The 20,662-nt window shown below is 46.3% G+C and overlaps 1 protein-coding gene and 1 long non-coding RNA gene across 12 annotated transcripts in view; one reads left to right on the top strand and one right to left on the bottom strand.

Annotated features, from left to right (window-relative positions):
• The window catches only part of LOC135575619 (uncharacterized), a 155,834-nt gene that overhangs the window by 27,802 nt on the left and 107,370 nt on the right, over positions 1-20,662 (top strand). Inside the window, exons 2-3 of the long non-coding RNA XR_010466721.1 lie at positions 2,086-2,247; positions 4,220-4,385. This is a non-coding gene — a long non-coding RNA (uncharacterized LOC135575619). The remainder of the gene's footprint in view (positions 1-2,085; positions 2,248-4,219; positions 4,386-20,662) is intronic.
• The window catches only part of HIC2 (HIC ZBTB transcriptional repressor 2), an 81,307-nt gene continuing 71,672 nt past the window's right edge, over positions 11,028-20,662 (bottom strand). For all 11 annotated transcript variants that reach the window (XM_065033103.1, XM_065033110.1, XM_065033105.1 and 8 more), the window contains one exon: positions 11,028-19,787. In XM_065033103.1, coding sequence (XP_064889175.1) covers positions 18,042-19,751 — 1,710 coding nt within the window. In that variant the 5' untranslated portion in view covers positions 19,752-19,787 and the 3' untranslated portion in view covers positions 11,028-18,041. The remainder of the gene's footprint in view (positions 19,788-20,662) is intronic.

The raw sequence follows: 20,662 nt of genomic DNA, 5'->3' as shown, positions 1-20,662 counted from the left end.
TGATTTCTACTGTAAGGGTGTTTGAACATAGGAACAGGTTGCCCAGAGAGGTTGTGGAGTCACCATCCTCAGAGATTATTCAAAACCCAACTGGACATGTCCTGGGCAACCTGCTATAGTTGACTCTGCCTTGAGCAAGGGGTTGAACTAGATGATCTAGAGGTGTCTCCAACCTCAGAGATTCTGTGATTCACTTGCAAAATACCTGTTAGAGGGTAGTTGTGATAAGCTGTCTTGGGAGGTGAAACCAGCTTCAGAAGTTCTTATAGCTCCCTGAAAATATCCTAGCTAAAAACAGCTCTCTGTATTTTTTTGTTAAAGTTGTTTTTTTTCAGGCTGTACTGGAACATAGCCTGCAGACTCATTGATAATCACAACTGGGGGAAGGGGTGAACTATAGTACTGCAGCAAAGCCAGTGGAAAGAAGACATTTTTAAGCCAGCTCAATTATTTGAGGTAATCTGGCATCTAGTTACACTTGAGTCCCTGCCCCCAAAGTGCAGGGCTATGCCATTCCCTGCTAAGATAGCAAGCTTGGCATTTGCCTTAAGGTATAAGAAGAGGATCTAGGAGGTCTAGAAGAGGAGAGCTGAGAGAGCCGGAGGCTCTTAAACAAGAATGAAGAAGGGTGATAACATCATGGAGTAGTAAAGGGCTGGAGGGACAATACAAGTAATACAAGGAGAATGAGTATGATTTGTTCTCCATATCCAGGACATATAGGACAAAATGTCAAGGTTTTTAACTACAGCAAGACATTAGGAACAAACCTTCATAGCAATAACACTAATGAAGCCCTGGAATAAAGTGCTGGCAGACTGAGCTGACTTGCTTTGGAACAAGCAGATGGATGGATGAGAAAGTCCTTTACTGTCCTCAGTTTCCGTCACCCCCTGGACAGCGGGAGTTCAAATGCAGCTGAGACCATGCCTATAGGAAGGGGCTCCTCTGTCCTTCGCTTAGATTTGAACTCACAGGGGAAAGCAACCCTGTGGTTTTCTTACCCTTGGACCTTCTCAGTACATGAGATGCACCATCTTGTGTGGCTTTTCACATCTGATGATGTCACCAAGTTCAGAGTTAGTCCTGGGTCCAGCTCCCCTCTTTGCAGAGAAGCTCAGTACCAGAATTGGCCTTTTTGCTGAGCTGAGTGCTGGTTGTTTTCCTTCCCAGTCAATAGCCTTTCTAGAAGACCTGTGCACTGTGAAGTTTAAAGCCTGGCGATCATATAAATTGCTGCTAATGTCAGCTTGTGTAAAAATGTCATTATACACTATGGTAGCTCCTAACATGGAGCAATTCCTTAGGAGAGGGAGTGTGGTGGACAGACAGACAATCTGCCTGGAGTGAGAGAGGCAGCTTCTGCTTGTTAACTGATGTTATGGGAGGAGGGGAAATAAGTTAATAAAATAATAAAAGATTGTACTGCAGAGTAATTTGTGCATCAGTTCCCGTATAAGAAACATCTCTAATGCATTGAAGGACTTTCAGTCCTGATCTGACACATCCACAGGGAATTCCCAACTAAACAAATCTTATTCCCCTCCTGTTTGCGCCCTCCCACACCCGGTCCCAGACCACAGATGTTTTTAGGCATGATCTGAGTAAGCACGAGGGACTGGACACCACTGGCAAAGCAGGAGCTTGGGGTGATGAAGCTGCTCGTTTTGAAACGTCTTCTCCAGAACCTTCCTGGCATCAAAACTGGTGTTGGGAATTCACTGGCAGCTGAGCGGGGATTTTCAGGCTTTCACAGGGTTCGAAGTGGGGAAACTGAAATCACTGAGGAAAAGAAGTGTCCAAGTTCCTCCAAGGCTCCAGGTCATGGTACCTTTTCAGACCATTTCCCGTTTGTCCCTTCGGTGGAAGGCACTGGGCTCAGCTGTCTTCTGCTTTTTGCAGCCTGTGCTTTAGAGGGGCCCCCTCAAGTGTGGGCTGGCGTCACGCTGCCCTGGAGAGTCAAAACCCTGTAACGTGCTGAGAGAGCAGACTCTCCAGTCCTGGCATTTCTTTATATTCCAGCCCACAACCGTTCCCTTTCTGAGAAACCTAACCACTTTGTCTCCTTTATTCCCTCCCTCTTAGCTCCCTGGACACGTCTACTGCCAGGAGATGTCTCAGCCAAGGATTTTGAGCCAAGATATGGGGGAAATGGTTTAACCAGATGTGTGCCCATGCCTGCGACACTGAACTTTGAGATGCTGTTATATAAAAAGCTTGCCACCTCCCCTGCCTCTCAGCAGCAAGGTGAGTAATGGGTGGGACAGCAGCGTATCCAGAAAAACACCTCTTTTTCAAGGGGAAGAAAGTGAGGTTATAATTCGACTGTAAAAATTTGCTCCAGGCTGAAAACTTGGCAAACAAAAGCTTAGCTTAGGAGTGATTTTAAAGAAAACAACAAAAAAGCATGAAATAAATCAGGGCAGTCATTTTGGGTGGAGATGAGGGTCCAGAGCTTAAAGATCATGCTTTAGTAGGGGAGGAGAATGAATGGCTCAGAGTCACATTTGGCTCTCGGCCCTGCTATAACTGAGCCTTTCGAAGCCAGGAGAATAAACTGAATACATGTCCAGTCCCTGGCCTCTCCCTTCACCCATTTGTCAGAGGAAAGTGAGGCCTTATGTACTCGTTAAAGCAGAGTGGATGCAGATATGGTGGCACAAACTGAACTCCTCCTATTGTCACTTTCGAAATATGGGTTTCCCTGTAAAATAAATTGTAAAAGCACGTAAAGTCACTGCAGCTCATCTTGCCTAGGAGAGGACAAAGAACATCTGTTGCTTTCAGCATTATGGATCTCCTCAGGTTGTCTCTCACTCTGTGCCTCCTTCAGTGTTGCGCAGTGCCAGTCCTTAACAAGCTGAACAGTTGAACAAGAGGATGATGGCTCCTTGCAGCCCTTACGTGGGCTGAATCCTCTGTGGTCCCTCGCAAAGCTGAGGAGGAGGATAGAGAGCTGGCTGGCTGCGTAGCAGCAAAGACCACAAACACAGAACTTGTCTCTAGAGCTTTCCAGACCATTCCCAAATGTACATGGCACGGCACACATGGTTGGCAACACGGTTGGCACAGGCCTTGAGAAACAAAGACAGGATCCAGCTACTATGTCTTTTGTCATCTCCAGACCCCTGGGGCCCTCCAGCCTGTGTGCTCATACATAATCACATTGCCAGCTCCCTTTGTAGTGCTGTCATTGTGTGGTTTTCCTGATGGCCTGGAGCCTTCACACATCAAGTTAGGGAGGAAAGTATAATGCTGGCATTTTAGACAAGCCCCTCCGTGCACTGAATTACCTATCCACTTGGATATACAGAAAAGATTGCACAGTGAGAGTGGGTTACACACTGGAACAGGTTGCAGAGCAAGTGTTTGAAAGGTCCATCTTTGGAGATTTTTAGAACTCAATTGAATAAGACCTAGAGCAACCTGACATAGCTTTGCTGACTCTCCTTCTTGCTATGCACACTTCTAAACCAGCCATCCCCTTGGCTGCCTGATGGAGTGCTTTAGCTGTAGCAGGTTCCAAGGAACTAAAGACTAAATGAGTGATCAAAGGCTTGTTAGATGTAAAGGACCCTTTCTGAAGTTTTCCCTCCCACTGCATGGTTAATGCATGTTCAGGTCCATCAGCTTAAGTGACATGGGCAGTCATAGTTTAGATGGGTTGTGACCTAATTCTGCTCAGAACAGGCTTCCTTTGAAAGGCAGCACAGCTTAAACCTCCGTGGCTTCTGTAACAGGCTTTGTAGTTTGTTCGCACGTGCTTTTGTCTGTGTTCACAGGTCCTCCCTTCAAGCAGCTCAAGGCCGTCTGAAGAACTTAGTGCTCTCCAGCAGCAGACAGTGCCAGGCTTTGCTTCCTATAAAAGAAATGGACTTTAATTCTGTCCTTTCTCCAGGCTTAATGAGGCAGGTAGAACCAGCCAATACAGAAACTTTTAGGACTAGGTCTATTTGTTAAGAAGTCTTGGAGAAGTTTTGTTTTGTGCTTCTGGCACTTTTGTTCTTGCAGTATTAAGAGATCTCTTACCTGTGCTGGTATACTGCAAAATTTGAGATCACACTGTCAAACATCACCTTTCTGAATATTTTAGTAGAGTCAACTCTACCCAGAATGTCAAGGAAGACTGTTCAAGTGATCTTGTTAAAGGGAAAGAAGCCTCATAATTTAGTCAGCTCTTATGATTCAGTGCTGACACTTTCTGTATTGTCATTTCTAGGGAGGACTGAAGACACTGAGCATGGAATTCAGCCTGTCTTCTAGCTCCCCATGTGCAACAAAATCATTTACGGACTGATCTTCTGCTACTTCTCTCAAGCACTGGAATTTCCAGGTGCATGTGTTTTCAGGGCACAAGCAACTCCAGGAAAGCTGCTTCTCAAAAGGTATGTCATCTCTTGTTTAAACTAAAAAAAAAATGAAAAGGTTAAAAAAGGAATTAAAAAAAAAATACCTTTGGCATTAAAACAAAGTAAGTATTTTCCCTAAGCTTAATTATGCCTTGTACAAAAGAAAATGAAACTGTAAAAATGACTTAACAAAATGGGGATGAAGGTAAAAGCAAGGTACTGGCATTGGAAATAAGGTTAAATCAGAGTCCAGCAGAACGACCATGGCAGTGGAAGAAGTTTAACAAGTGTACTTTATGTGCCACTGTGTCATGCTTCCCTTTGTTGCTCAAGAATGTTGCTTCACTGGTTCCTAGGGTGTGAAGGGGCCATGCTGCTGGGAGGATGTGCCCCACAGAGCGTGCACGAGCCACTGTTGGGCTACCTGATGCTCTCAGAAAGGCTGATCTCTCTGAAAATTGTTGTTCTACTTGTATTACAGTTTTGCTATGGGCCAGGAACTGGTCTGGACTTTGTGGTCAGAGGTCTTCTGTAGTGTGATGGTTTGCAAAACAGCTCTGTGCAGGGCAAAAGCATAATGAGAGCAGGCAGGCACTTCAAACAAATGAAGGGAAGTTAATATGCCTGTGTAGAAAGTATTCACAGTGGTCAGGAGGCTTGGGAGATACTTCTCTGGTAAGGAGTTCAGGAGACTAAGCTAAATGCCCTCTAAAATAATGGAGATTCCTTTGCTGCCTTCAAGGGAAAGAGGCAGGACAAGAGCGCTCGTAGACTGGGTTGTGTGTACACATAGAAAGCAAAGCACGGGAGGAGCCTTGTCGGGAAGCGTAGAGTGCGCCACATGTGACAAGCCCTGGCTTATATACACCTCACCACTGCCATCAGCCAGGAGCCAGGCTAGGTCAGAGTTTACACCAAGGACCAACATCTCTCCGTGCTGCCAGTGTTTGTACACATCCCAAACTGCTGTTGCTCAGTCTGGTGTGTGTGGCACACTCTGCTCATAAGGGACCCCGGACTGGACGAACAGACAACATCTGCCTGTTGGGCAGGACTGCAGTGCACTGCACATCTGGGCCTGCTTGCTTTCCTTCCTGTCCTCCAGTTCCCATTGCAGCCCCAGCCCTGAAACAAAGGCTCCCACTAAAAGTGAAGTAGTAACTATAGCATAAGATTCCCTGGTTGCTGCCCATGTGGCAGCTTCTGCTGCAGGCTGTGGGTTGTGTGATGTTAGCAATGATTCAATTAAGTGATTTTTCTGAATCCTTCCTCTTACAGCAGTACGTCCTTTTGTGTGAACACTCTTTAACCAGTTAGAGTGGCCAGGAACTGATCAAGTAAAAGGAGGCCAAACTCTGCTTCCCTTCTCCTTTTCTGTCTTTTGCCTCTACCTATTAATAGATGCCCAGCCAGGCAGTTTGATTATGGTGCCCAGCTGGTTTTTAGCTCTGCCCCTTTGGGATAACCTCTTCCAACGTTTTTTTTCCTGCCCTTGGTGATCTCAAAGCCTGCTCTGGAGCACATCTTTGTGAGCTCCGGGCTCTTTCTCATAACAGCCCCTTCTACCCATTCCAGCCTAAAAGACACTTTCGTAGGACTTTACTGTAAAGGACCATGCTTCACATGCAAAGGACTCAGAAAAGGCAAGGTATGACTCCTGTAACAGCTGTAACTCAGCCCTTTTTGCATACATCTTGTTTTCAGTTAATATAGATGGTGTTAACATTAATGCCTTAACCCTTGAGGAAGCCAGCTAATTTCCAGGTTGATATGACCAGGGAGCTGGCTAATTTCCAGTGTTTTGGAGAGAGAGCCAAGAAGTACAATACCAGGGTGTTTCCGGCTGCTGGTGTTCTGAGGGGAGCACATCTGGGTCTGCGCTTCATCCTGGGCCTCCCCCCACCATGTGCTGCCCCACTGTCCTCTGCTTGCGCCGTCACATGGGTGTCTCTAATGGCAGGGCTGCAAGTTCCCAGGCTGTAGCTGCGTGTCGGGATACCATCAACCAGAATGCTTAGAAGGGGGACGAACTGGCAGCATACTAACCTAGCTACGCGAGGCTGGTGGCTTAAGAAGAGACAGCCACCTTGGTCCAGGAGTTTGGCGTGAGTAGGATGTCGCAAAAAAGTGACACCGTTGCCCATGCACCCGCCGTTGTTACTGAAATGTGGATCTAACAAGGAAAAGGCTGTGGCAAGTGGGCAGGAGAGGAAAAGGGAGGGGGGATTTCAAACACCACAGCCCAGAGAAAGAAAACCCTGCGTTCGTGCTTGCGTCAGTAGCCTGTCTGTGTGCTGACCCCAGGCTCACCTGAGCCTTGGCAAAGCTCCCCTTTGTTCTGTGCTGGTGTTCAGAATCCAGAGTTATCCCACAGCCACTTTGTGACCCGTTCCACCCAGACAGCCTGCCCATGATTGCTTCATAAAGCAAGACCCAGGAATCAAAAACAGGGCATGTTTCCTGAGCAGAGATGGAAAACAGCTGTGCTGGAAAAAAGGAGGGGTTTGCTGGCTGAGCAGTGGAAAATACAGATCAAGGCCTGGTTGTGCAATCTTCTCTTGGCTGGCCTTTGGCTGCTGCTGTGGCAAGGGGACCAGCTGGGGTTGGCAGGAGGCTGCTGCCAGGCTCGGGGGTAGCAAGAGCCTCTGCTGACAAGGCTAGAAACCCAGAGCTTAGTTCTGCACACTTTACAGTTGCCTGAGAGGCTAATAAGTGACATGTGGTGATGCTGCCCTCTCCACTGTCCTGTGGTCAGATCTGTCTGGCCAGTCCCTTGGTGCTGAAATGGCCAGGCCTGTTACTGTAACCCCACATAGATCTGTAGGGTTATGGAGAAGCAGCATCTGCCCAGGTGTGGAGCTCGGTTCCGGCCTGGTGCTCATTCAGTGCTCACAGCCAGGGGATGTGGTTATGACGTCTGGCCAGGTTCCTGTGTCTGTGTCCTCAGCGCCCGTGCTGGGGAGTAGGTGCATCCCAAACAACTCGGCAGCGCACACACATGCTGTTCAGGGAGGCTGACCGAACAGCCTCGGAGCTAGTGTCTGTTCTGCTGTCGCCGTCCTCGGAAATCAAGGGAAGGCTATGTCGGGTTCTTACTAGCTTGGGGTGCTGCTTGCTTCAAGTCAGGCTTCTGGAAGAGTTCTTGATTTTTATAGAATTCAGAATCTCTAACCAACGCTAAATGAACTTGTAGCTTTAACGTGGTGGCTGAGTGAATCCAGAGGCAAAGAGGTGTGGGATTCTCTCTGTTTTTTTAAACCTAATTATTGTTTACAAGAAGGAGAGGATGGACAAGAACATAGAGGGAGAATTATGCTTTCACTTCAGAACCAAATTACCAACAGAATTACTCTCTCCTGCTGAGAGAGTCGCACAACATCTCTCTTCTCCCAGTGCTCTCTGTAACTAACCAAGAAACTAAGGTAAGGGGCAAAATGGTGAGAAGGCAGAAAGGCAAAGGAAGTAGGCAGGACCATCAATCACCTCCTAGGCTGTTACATACCAGCCACACTGGCCTCTCTTCTTAGCACCTGGAACAGCAGAAGACAGTATGATGAATGTTTTTCACTCTGTAGTGTTGGAGCTATGGATGCCCTGTAATTGTAGGGAGATCGTGCTTTCTTGCAACTGGCTCAACCTACTGAGCTGAAACATATGGATTCAGACCTTGCTCTGCAGCAGTTTCCAATAGTGCTCATCACTAAGACACAGCACAGCTGCAGAGGGGGTAAAAACCCAACCCAAACCAAAACCCGATCACCGCTACAGAGCCCATGAAGGGAAAGAAGGAAGGTGTGGTGTGGTGACCTGCAGGAGGGAGAAAACTGCAGAACTGAAGCAAGAGCAGTGCCCAGAGATGTTGTGGAGGGAACCAATTTTGGTAAATCTAGTAGTATTTTTGGCCCTCTATGCCAGGTTTTGTAATCCGGGTACCTCAAAGTGTGGAGTAGGATGGATGTTGGCTTCAGATGCTGGAAGAACACAGTTGTAATTAAATTAAGACCAAGAAACAGTAGTGTTACCAGAAGAATGTGGTAACCTGAGGCAAGCAGTAATGTGCAGAGCTGGGTGAAAGCAGCATTACATTTGCAGTCTAAGGGCAATGGATGCAACCATTGCATTACTTGCACTTCAGGTAGTTTGTTTCTTGCCGTAAAGGACCCCATAGTTCTGAGCTGGGAGCTGAAGGCCATACCTGTGCCACATGGAAGGAGTGAGGGACTTAGTGGCTCTGCTGGGAGCTGTGGGAGCCCCTTCTGTTGGATTCTCAGGGGACAGCAGGAGGTGGCTCCCACTGGACAAGAAAAGAGCAAGACTATGAGTTTTGCACTCCCTTTAGCTATTGCCGATTTAAGCCAGGTCACGCTAAACTTGGCACACAGCAGATTTTGCACAAGTGCACAAAGATCAATCTGTTTAAACCTGGGCAACGTTGTACTGCATGCAGACAAAAAAAGCCCAGATAGGTACACAAAATTAATAGTTGGTAACAGCTTCAGCATTCTTAGAGCTGCTGAAAATTTGGCATTGCTTGCAGATAAAACCTCCAGTGCTTCAAAGTTTATTTTTCAATACAAACCAGGATGAAGGCATATTTTAAAGAAATCATTTGCAAAGTGAGGTGCTAGTCTCTTGGCTTTTACAGACCTGAAGTTATACTTAAAAAAACTGTCCTTCCATTAAACTTCTTAATGAATATCAGTCATCAGAGTTCTCATGAGACAAACATTCTGCGTCTGTATCTAGTCAGCAGTGCCCAGATGGGCCCTCAACTGTGGCTGAACCCAAATTTCATTTTAAAAAAATCACAAGTTTTGTTCCCATAGAAAAGTTCCAATTTTGATGCAATTATATTTGCTGCAGAAAAGCAAAAACCCAACCTATCATTCGAAGGTTTGACCCAATGTCTGTCTGCTCTCCAAGAGGAAGAAAGGTAGTGGAGAGAAAGCAAGTGTGGGTTTGGGAGAAGTCCTACCAATAAATGAGGGCAATGAAAGCAGAGGGAAGAATGTACAAATTCCCAGGCATTCCAGACATATCTGGTATCCTTTACATCCTGCGCTCCACACTTCAGTTGTACATATTTCAGTGTTCTACCGCAGGGGCAGCTGCATTTCACTTGTGAGTTATTATATGAAGAGTTTTGTATAGTTGTCATGGGATCTTATGAGATGAAAAGGAGCTGACCACAGCAAAGAAAGCAAAACAGAACATGCAGTCTATTAACTGTGCTGGAAACCACTTATGCCATGGAGAAATGGGTGCTAGGAGGCAAAAACTTCCAGAAGATATTAGAAATAAAGGGAAAGCTGGAAAAAGCTGGAAAAAGAGTACAGGCTCATTACCACATCTGAGCTGTTGAAAAACAGCCCCTGGTTTTCTGTAGCTCTTCATCTGTTTTTTCTGTTCATTTTTGTCCTTCTCTTCAACCTTGCTGGGTAAAACACATCTCCAAGGACAAATAAAAATGATTTTCTTACCAGTGCTGCTGACTTCGCAACCTGTCAGAAAACTGACTAAACTTGAAGCTCCTTCAGTCAGTCACTTTAAAATATAGTCAGCATTGTGCTTAAAAAAAAAAAAAAGGAGAAGAAAGAAATATATTAATTCAAAACCAGGTTTACTGTGCTGCATATTAAGGCAATCCAACAGGCTCCCAACAGGAGAAGCAGCAAACAGTGGTGATGAGTAGCATGATCAAGGCAAGCGTTCCAAAATACTGGGATTGGCTCTTGCATTATGGCGAAGATGCTGAGTTTGTCTCCATTAAATAGGTGTTTTATTGAAGGATCGCCGTCCCTGGAGGTTTTTAAACTGAGATTGGACATGGCACTTAGTGCCATGATCTAGTAAACAGACTAGAGTTGGACCAAGGGTTGGACTCGATGATCTCTGAGGTCTCTTCCAACCCAGTCGATTCTGTGATTCTGTGATTCTGTGATTCTGTGATCCTTAGGGACAAAAAAGCTGGCCTGGGAACCAGAAAACCCAGAACAAGGAAATGTTAATTCATTTTGCCAGGGTTGGTCAAACTTAACCTGCTCAAGGAAGAATGTCTGGATCTTAACATGTGAGAGGTTGAAATCTGCAGTGGGTGCTTTTGGCACGACAGCCGTCTCCCTGGGAGCACCGTCCCTTTTGACCAGCACCGCAGGCTGATGGAGAACCATAATTTGTTTTAGGAAACTTTCCTGCCTCAGCTCCTTCTCTCCTCCTCGGAGATGTGCCCAGGGAGTTAGAGTTACAGCCCAAAGAGAGTGGAGGGTTTATGGATCGGCAGGTCCCTCTCTGGCCTCTGACACACACTGCTTTCAAACTCTGGTTGGAACAAAGCAGGGGTAACTTCTCAAAAACAGCCTCAATTTGCTCAGGGTCACAACAAAACAGCTGCAATGGTGATTCCTCTGTTATGCGTTGCCTGCACACTTACTGTCTGCCAGCCTGGCCCATGCCGTTCATCCTTTTTATATTCTAATGAGTGTCAGATTTTGGCTTATGAGCAAAGTGTGGAGGTGCAGAAAATGAGAAGTTGTGTGTGGCTCTTCAGGCTGTGGATGTGGGGGGTTCAGCTTTGTGAAATAGCTGGTTCACATCCCTGGGAAACAATAAATGAGGGAGGAGAAAACACGGACAGAGTCAGCTGTAGGAACAAGGTGAACTCAAGAGCAACAACAGGAATTTTTCAATCAAGCTTTTAATGAAAAGATCATAAAATAACAGTTTCTCATCACTGTACATTAAGACTGCAAATTTCTGAATGCTGAGATCATATTATAATTTCTGTATCTTTTTATATGACACTTGAGTTGAAGCCACAACTCTGTGTGGCTCTGACCTGAATTCAAGCTCTTGAAGGAAATGAACAGAACATTGCAGCAGGAATGTCGGCCTTTTCCTTGCCCTCCCCAGGAAACATCCAGGGCTTCTAGACTGACTGGTAGTTAAGGCTTAAAATTAACAAATAAAAGAGAGAGATGCAACATCCCTTTTTCAGTTGTATTTAAAATATTAAAATAAAATGGGGAAAATTATCCAGCCAGCCAGAACAAGATCCTCTCCTTGTAGAAGTTATCCCCAGCCGGTCAAAACTCCTGTGGAAGTTAGAGCAACGGTTGTGCGAGGTGCTTCAATTGGTAACTTGTGAATGAGAAAGCTTAAAAAGCGTCCCACTTCTCAGGGAAAGCAAGCGCTGTGAAGTGTGTCCCCCGACGGCCAACAAACACACCGTGAGGTATTCTGTTCTAGACCTTCCCCACCGCATCCCACAGGGTCTGCTCCCTTCAAAAACACTGAGCTGGTGGTCCCTGCGTGTTCAACACTGGGCTTCAAAATACTTAGGAAAATTGGGGAAGAAGGGGAAGAGGAGGAGGATGATAGGAGGCAGCTGGACCAAAAAATCAGGACGTTAAAGTATGTGGGACTTAAAACATTGCAACAAGCTACTTGCAGCTATTGAAAGCAACCCCCAAATTTTCAAGAATATGGCCAGTTCTGGGGTACAAGCGTAAGATTATGGAAAGAAAAGGTTCTACGATAAATGGAAAGATTTTGTTGATGTTGAGCAAATCTTTAAGTTTAAACAAAAACGAAGAAAAAAATGCTAGAAGTCTCTTTGATTAGTCCAGAATTACAGCTCCAAGCTCATTTAAATGAATGTTTATTCAAAAATGCCATCTCAGTGATGAGCATTTCTGCTGTCTGGGGAGATCTAGATGTTTCTGTAGAGCCTCTCAAACCCATTTGAAATGTAGGGAGGTTTTGTCTCTGCTTTGCTTTTCCCTAAACTCCAGCTCATCTAATTGATTGGAGGGGTTTCTGAATTTGGCAAATATCCAGAAATCAACAAGCATCCTTTCTGCACGCTCATTTTTAAGGCTGTAGCAGGTCTGTAACTGCTAACTCCACCAGACTGCAACAAGAGGCTTTGTAAAGCCCAGCTTTTCCTGGGAACTCCATGACCACCTTATGCTATAGGGACTCTATGAACACCTTACGCTATAGGGACTCTGAAGTGTAGTTTGCAAGGCCCATGGCGGGCTGGCACAGAGGCTGTAGGGTTTGGCACGAAGCCTCCTCTACCTGTCTTAGGCATCAGCTCCCCACTTCTGAGATCTTTATTGCTACCACAGTAAACAGCAAGCGAGGGCTGAAAGGGACTTCAGTAAAGGAGCCACGTCCTGTCCCGGCAGGACAGGGGACTTGTCTCAGTCACAAGCTGCAATCGGGAGCACACACCCGTTCCTCTGGTGACTTTTACCTTCTCCGGATTTTGCCAGCAGTCACCTCAGAATTAGTTTTGTTTTGCTGAGTGCTCTGGATGTTTCCCTGGTCAAGACCCACACTCCTGCTTTTCAGAACTGAAGCGACACGGTAAAATACTGCTAACCCAGACTTTGAACCTGCACTGCTGGAAAACAATGCTTTCCACACACACGAGAGAGAGGAAAAAACCAACGGAACAAAAACAACAACAAAAACCAAAACAGGAATCTTAAGAGAGTGACACTGTAAATGGAAACATTTAAATACAGCAAAACATAAATTCCTCTTCTATGCAAAGCTACAAAAGTCCAGTCTTTGTATTGTCTTCACAGGTTATGGTTTATGGCTATGCTGAGAGTCTCTGAGATTCTTTTTTTTTTTTTTTTTAATATATTTTTTTCATTTTTTTGAAATCCTGTAGAGAAGACCCTGCGGACACATCTTTGTATTTGCAACTTTCTGAATTACATTGCAAAACTGTGCATACAGAATCTGAGAAATAAATACATTCATTACTGCACATACATATTGATACAAAAACAACACTGTCAAATAGTGTTTGCACCATCTTTGTTAGATATTAAGACCAGGCAAAATTAATATTTCATTTTCCATCAGCCCCCCCTCAAATGTTTGAGGCGGCTTTGGTGTAGAAGGTAAAAGCTACAGAGGGTCAAGACTAATTGTGGGGAGCTTTCTTTAATATATATTTGTTTTTTGGGCTTCAGCAATATTTTAGCAAACCATCTTCATTGGTCATCTTTAGACTGTTCTAACATGCAAATCAAGCTTAGGTTTCCACCTAGAAAGCCTTGGGAGTTTTGGTTGGGCTCTTTGTATGTGACTGTGAGGTCTGCAGTGAGTCAATCCAGCTGTTTAATTAAAAGGTGGCTCAGCTCAGGCCCCAGCACAGCTCTGAGCAGGAGGGACAGTGGGGTGCCCCTGCCCTCGCCCTCTCACCAGCCCGTTAAAGCCACCCGGGTCACCACAGGGAGATCGGCCACCGTTCAGGGCTGTCCCTGCTCCTCCGCAGCAGCCACAAAGCCTCCCAGAAGCTGCGTGTCAATAGCTCTTTGGTGTCTTCTGCGATCTTTGTGGCTCCTGCAAACTCCCCCAAACGCACAGAGCTGGGCTTTGGGTTTTTGTTTCCAGGAATTTGGTTTTGGATGTTTCGCAGTAGAGGATTGGAGAGGAGCCCAGCCCAGCTCCCCATGGCTGATGTTAAGGAGGTGTGCTGGGTACAGCAGCTCGCACCACCTTCTGCCAACATCCTTCTCTATCTCTAGAGCTTCTTGCATCTCTTGGTACCCTTGGGCTCCTCTGAGGAAGAGGTAGGCTGAGATGCCTCCGCACTAGTGCCTGGGTCTCACCCCCTGCAACATCTCTCATGGGTTGAAGACAAACAGACAATTTCTATGTGCCATATTTGAATTGCCCTCCCTCTCGCCCCCCCGAGCAGTGCTGGAATGCAGGCTGGGATGCGCATCTCCCCTCCCCGGGGGACGCTGCGCAGCCTCCCAGACAAACCAATGGAAAAAGCAAAGATTAATTTTGACTGGCCCCTAGATCTGTTGAGGTCTGAAACTGTAAAAGTTTATGTAAACAATGAGATAAATATATTAGTACTATTCTGAGCCAAGTGAGGTTCCATACTCATTCAAATGTGCTTTGGTTTAAAAAATAGTTTTGTGAATTTGGGTATGAGCTTCTTTATTCTTTTATACAACTTTTGCTATTTTATCTCTTTTTTTTTTCCTGTTATTCCGAAAACATTCTGGAACTAAGTGACTAAAGCATATACTTAAGCTGCCTGGCCTCTTCTTTTTTTTTTCTTTTTGTTTGTTTTTAAATTGTTTTATTCCTCTTGAGGCTCTTTGTGTATTAAAAAAAAATAAAATAAAAAAACAAGAACAAAACAAAACAAAAATGCAACTCCCTCCCCCCCACCCTAAAACTCTTAAAATCTTAAATATGAAACTAGTGTTTTGCTTTCTCATTAAAATACAGAAAAATGTTTGATACAATACTATGTCGTACAAATGCAGTTGAGCGTTTAGGCCCCAAGCAGGCCTGAAACAGTCCCTGAAGTTTTGAGTATTATTAGTTATTCATTATTACTGTCACAATTTGGAAAATGTTGTTTATACTCAATCTATGGAACACAACTTTACATAGCTACTTGAAAAAAGAACAAAATTTCCTTTTGTACAATACTCTTGCTGTACACAGACTTTATGTCGTATTGTTTAAGTGCTGGGGAGGGGATAAAGTAAAAATAAAATAGCATTGGGTCCTGAAACTTCAACATGATTCTCAAGGCTTAAGAAGCAAATGAAGGAGGGGGCTTGGGGATGGGGGGAGCGGCTGCATCACCCACACCCATGCTGTGAAAATGGAATTAAGTGAGGGGAAGCAGGTTATTTGCCCAGAGAGGAGCTGGTGGCTCCCTGGCCCCTCGGGCTGCTCTGTGTGGCAGCGCCATCTCAGCAAACTGCCGGGCCACAACTGGGGGACACCCGCACCCAGAGCCTGCAGCAGGGCGCAGGGAGCAGCCCTGGCCGCGCCCTTCTCGCTGGGGGAGCTAAAATTGGGTTTGAAAACTCTGGCGTCGCTGGGTCCTCGCTCCGTGGCAGCGCGGGGGCCCTGCCGTGCTGCGGCCGGAGCCAGCGCGGGGTCCAGCGCAGGTTTGGGTGGTTGAGGGGAGGGAAGCCAGGGGAAAAGTGCCAAGGAACTCATCTTGCGCGGCTGTCCCTGGGCCCTGCTGGGACTTGCTCTGAGAAAAAGGTAGATGGCAAGGCCTTCCCTGTCCTCCACAAAGACTATTTTTGGGGACATTCTCAGGGGAGAGTTGGCAAGAAATCAAGGAGAGAATAATTCAATATATATTCAAAATGTGGAAGTGCTAAAGACACTAAAAACGCACCTAACCCCAAAAAAGAAAACAGCGCATCTCAGCACAATTGGGAAAACACAAAAGTCCGTGCTCCCCTCTCCCCCGGGCGGCTCGCGGGGAGCGGAGTGGGCAATGGCACTGGGAGGAGCGCGGGGGAGAGGGCGAGCGTGTTCCCTGCAACGTCACACCGGGCCAGGGCTCAGCGCCTTTGGGTTGCCTATTGCTTGGAGCCTGGATTCCAGTTTCCTCAGCTCATTCAATTGACCCAAAACCTTCTTATGGACTAGTCTACCTTACTAAAAAAAAAAACAAAACCCAAACAAAACAAAAACCACAAACAAACAAAAAAAAACCCCAACAAACACAAACAAAAAAAATCCCAATAGAAAAATGAAGCTTATATTTCTTTGTTTTAGTCAGACATGCTCACTTTTTTCTTTTTTTTGTCTTTTTTCTTATTTGGTCGAAACTTTAAAAAGTTGGGTTTGTTTTTTTAAAAAGAAAACATGAGGTTTGGTAAACCTGACGCATAGAAACTATACTGCTTTGAGTGGAAAAAAACCAAAACGAAACGAAACAAAAGAAAAAAGACAAGTGTAAACCTTACTCAATTCAGAAGGGATGATTCTACTGGCTGTGAATTTTTACCACCACAGTCACAGGAGGCTTGAAATAAGCCATAGCTTTCCACAAGGTCACGCCAACAAAGTCAAGAGGGCCAAGAATCGGTGGGCTAAGTTTAAGTTCTCTGTCTTCTCTCCTAAACCAATAGCAGCTGTTGGCTGTGATGTCTTATGCAGATGTTGCAAGAACATTTTGTTTCTTTTTTTTTCTTTTTTTTTCTCTTTTTTTTTTTTTTTTTTTTTGTGTGCGTGTGTTAAATTGTCTAAAAGGGAGGATATGAAACACTTTGGTTTGCTTTTTCCTCCTCTCCCCCACCTTATTGCACTCTGGATTCTAGTAAATTATAGGCTGCTATGCCCTCACCCTCTGTCCTGCCAGGTGTTTACAGACTGACCCAGATGTGCCGGGGGAGTGGAAGATGAGGGGGACATTTTCCCCTCCCCATAGTATCCAGATTCAATAAACAAAGCTGGAAAGGGCCCAGAAAGCTCAGAGAAGTTTTCTTCTTTTATCTAAAAGTGACTACAAACAGCCAAGAGGCGAGTGAGCCAGCCCAAGCAGCCAGCGCAGCCTCTGGCTCAACCTACTTTTTGCTTTGTCTTTGGCCGAGCTTTGCTTTAATATTTCTCTAGCTGACTTTTGATGGAAGGACAGGGTGGTAAAAATCCCTTAACTTTAATTTAGCTTCTACTTTTATACATTTAATTACTTACAATAAGAGAAAAAAAATGCCTAATCTTTCACTAACCATCTTATTGTTCTCATGAATTCAAGAGGTAGCAAAGGTAACAAGTCTGTCCACACAGACTCGCTCTTTAGTGAGGGAGGAAAGCTAAAAACATACACACACACACAAAAATAAAATTAAAAAAAATAATAAAAAAGTACCTAAGGAACTTGTAGCAAGTCCAGCCTACATCAAACCCCCTCCCCGCCCACCCGCCCTAGAAGTAACCTCAGACCTTCCAGTTCAAACATTCACATAAACGTTACAATGGTTTTTCCTTTAATAAAACAAGTACCTCTAAGCAAAGAATATTCATACGAAACTACTAGAAAAGTAAAGACGACCCCCTGCTCACTGAAAGAAATTCCCAGGGCATCCAGTCCCTGTTCAGTCATGGGTAAGGCAGAAGAGGTTTGCGTGTTTTGTGGGAAAAGGTGGCGCGTGGTTACGTGTGCCAAGGATAAAGATCAAAACCAAGAGAGGAGGGAGGGTGAGGAGGCATCGCCATTACTGTAAGTGAAGCACTGGGGCTGGTGCACACCGAGGTAGACGGCTCTCCCCACCATCGCCAGCCCGGGGCAGGGTGGTGGGTTCCACCACGGCTATGGCTTTCCCACAGTATCCGAAGGGGCTGCCAACCCTGTGAGATGGTCCACAGACACAGCTTCTGCGCTTGTTATTTCACAGCTACTTAGGCCACTGAAAAGGTGTACTTCATTTTACTTTTAATGGCAAGAAATGCCCCCACTGAGGTTTGGTTTGAAGAGGGGAGGTGAGTAGGGTGGCAGTAACATGAAGGAAAGAGGCAGGGAGAGGGAGCCAGCGCAGGCTGACAGTTCCCATGGTCCCTACCTGCTCCAGATAGTCAATATGGCAATGGAGTCAATGTGCAGAGAAAGAAGTGGCATTTCTTGCCAGATCACCAAGACTTGGAGGGAGAGTTGGACTAAAGGCATCAGCTTGGCTGCGGACCTTTCTTTTTTTTTAAAAAAGGGAAAAAAGGAACTTTTTTTTTTAAATGTTAAAGCTACATTTGTTTAGGCCTCCCATGACTGAACAGAGTATGGGGAGTTGCCCCCGTTTTGATTTTTTTTTCTTTTTTTCTTTTTTTTTTTTTTTAAGCAGCAAGTCTACAGAAAGGTAAATCACTGCGGATGGGCTCGAAGCTCATTCTGGAGTCTTTGGCTTATGTGGGAGAGGTATGCATTCGCAGGTGGCTGATCAGATTGCGCTGCTGGGTGAATTTCCCACCACACAGTTGACATTCGTAAGGTTTTTCTCCTGAGTGGACACGCATATGCTCTGTCAGTCGGTACTGCCGGGTAAAGCGCATCCCGCATTCCTCGCAAGCAAAGGGCTTGAGCCCTAAGTGGCTGCGCATGTGCCGTGTCATGGTGCCCCGCTGCGTGAACATCTTGCCGCAGATGTTGCAAGGGAAGGGCCGCGTCAGCCAGTGAGTCTTCTCATGCTGCCGCAGCGTGGCCGGATCCTTGTAGCTCTTCTCACACACCGAACACTTGAAGGGCCGCGACTCTGCGGCGTAGGACTGGTTGGGGTTGGACAAATCCTCAGCTTCATCCTTGCCACCATACGTGCCTTCCTCCTTGATATAAAGGTCTTCCTCGGTGTGCGTCTCCACGTGGGCGTTGAGCTGCTCAGAGCTGGGGAAGCCTTTGCCGCAGGGGATACAGACGTACAGGTTGTCACCGTAGGCCACTGGCTCAAACCCCTCCTGCCGGTAGACGTAGTTGGCACTAGTATGCCCGCCGCTCTCGCTCTCGCTCTGGCCGCTGTCATCACTGTTCTCTTTACCATTTTCCACCTCGTCCTTACACGGGTAGGGTAGGTCTGCACCGTAGGCCCCAGCCAGACTCCGCTCCACAGACTTGGACAAGGGCCCCAGCAGGATGCCGTTAGGCAGCCCTTCGCCCTCGTCCCTGTCATTGCCCCCCTCCTTTCGGTCAAAGGCGTTGTCTTTCTTGATCCACTCCTTCTTGCGGGATGAGTGCCGGAGGCCCTTGCGCTGGCTGCTCTCCGTCAGTGGGTGGTGGCACTCTTCCCCCAGGTCCATCTCCATGGGGTCGCTGCTGTCCGCCATGCTGTGAGGGGCTCCGACTCCAGACTCGAACGATGAGGCACTGTTGGCTGCGGGGGCTGAGGCAGATTGGGGAGAGCCGTGCTGGCTTTCGCTGTGCTGCGTGTCATCGTGGGAGGCTGCAATAGGGAGCGACGGGCTTTTTTTGGACAGGTCGAGGCCTAGCTCCTGGTCGCCAGTGCTCCCGTTCGCGCTGCTGCCCCCACCGCCGTTCTTACTGGTTCCCCTGCTTAAGGAGTGACAGTTCTCTTGGTTGGAGCTGCTGATGAAGACCTCGTCATCAGAGAGCTTTCCCTTTGACAGCTCCTTTGAGTGTGAGCCCTTCAACCCCTCATTTGACCCTGAATAGCGAGCTTGGATGACCGAAGCAGTGGAAAGTCTCTGACTCCTGGCAGATCTCCCGAGACCAAGGCCACCAGCCTTGCCAGCAAAGGACTTGCCGTTCCGCTTCAGCTTCTTTCTGCAGAGAGCTGCCAGGTCGTGCAGTTGGAGGTAGCTTGCTGCGGTGAGGAGAGCATTAAAGTTCTGTTCACCGGGCTGGTCAGTCGTTAAGAGCTTACCAGTATAAATAAAGTCCAAGATCTGCCGGAACACAGTGGGGTTCACCATGTCCGTGTCTAAGTTAATCAGGTTGTCATGCAGGACAAGGGATTTGAAATACATGCTGCTGGCTGCCAGGATGTTCTTATGGGCACGAAACAGGGCATTTTCTACCACAATGATCACGTCACAGAGGAAACCTTTGGCTCGTTGCTGGTTCAGCTGCAGTAGCAGTTGTTTGGCATGATTTGGCAGTTCCATCTCCACCTTCTCTTCCTTTCACCTTCACCTTACCACCTGCAAAACAGGAGGATGAGAGGTGTGAACCTGCTGTTCCCACTCAAACGAGTCTGCATTTAATAGACTGGCTTAACACGGTATAGTCTATGTTAGGCTTGACACTGACTAAGGAGCTCTGGGTACATTCAGCCCTGCAAGCTGTGATCCTGCTTGGAATACAGAGAAAAGAATTTCTCATGCTAAGGTTTGTTTCAAGTCTTTCAAAAATCAGATTTGTAAGTATCTTTTTACAAAAGCAGTTGTCATTGGCTGGAATTCCTGTTCAGAAGACACCAGCAGGAAGACAATAGTTAGGTACAGGGGCAAGCTGTTTCCCTTTCCTGACACAAATCTGAGGGGAGGATGGGGGAGCAAGGAAAAAGAAGAAAAAAGAAGCATCTACTTCACTGCCATTTGCGTATCTGAGCATGGAAAATAATTAGCATAAGATGCAGCTTCCCTGCTTTAACATGTAGTTTGTTTCTTGGCCCTTACATGTTGAAATCTTACAACACCCAGCTGCTCTGGGGTTGAGAAAATGACATGTAGCAACTAGATCCATTGAAGATGGAACTAATCACACTGAGGTGCGAATGGGAAATCTCCTTAAGAATACCAAAGGCTGCTTTAAAAAACACCCCCTGGCAATGCCCATGTCCCAATCCATCGCCATGAAGGGCTAGAATCAACCCCAAACTGGCTGAAACTCAGGATCCTGAGCTCACTAAATGCCACCAAAGGTCTTCAATAATCTGTTTTCTTAAGTTAATTCTGCTCTGCCTTTAGTTCTGAAGGAATTTTGTTTAAACTGATAGAATCAAGTAACCTATTTCATATCACAGTCTCTCAACCCTGAAGTGTGGAGGAGAGAGGAAAATTGTGGTTACCTCTGT

The sequence above is a fragment of the Columba livia genome, chromosome 17 (genome assembly GCF_036013475.1).
Source record: "Columba livia isolate bColLiv1 breed racing homer chromosome 17, bColLiv1.pat.W.v2, whole genome shotgun sequence".
Lineage (NCBI taxonomy): Eukaryota > Metazoa > Chordata > Aves > Columbiformes > Columbidae > Columba > Columba livia.
Note: the sequence above shows the minus strand (reverse complement) of the source record. Positions and strands in the feature narration are given on the sequence as shown.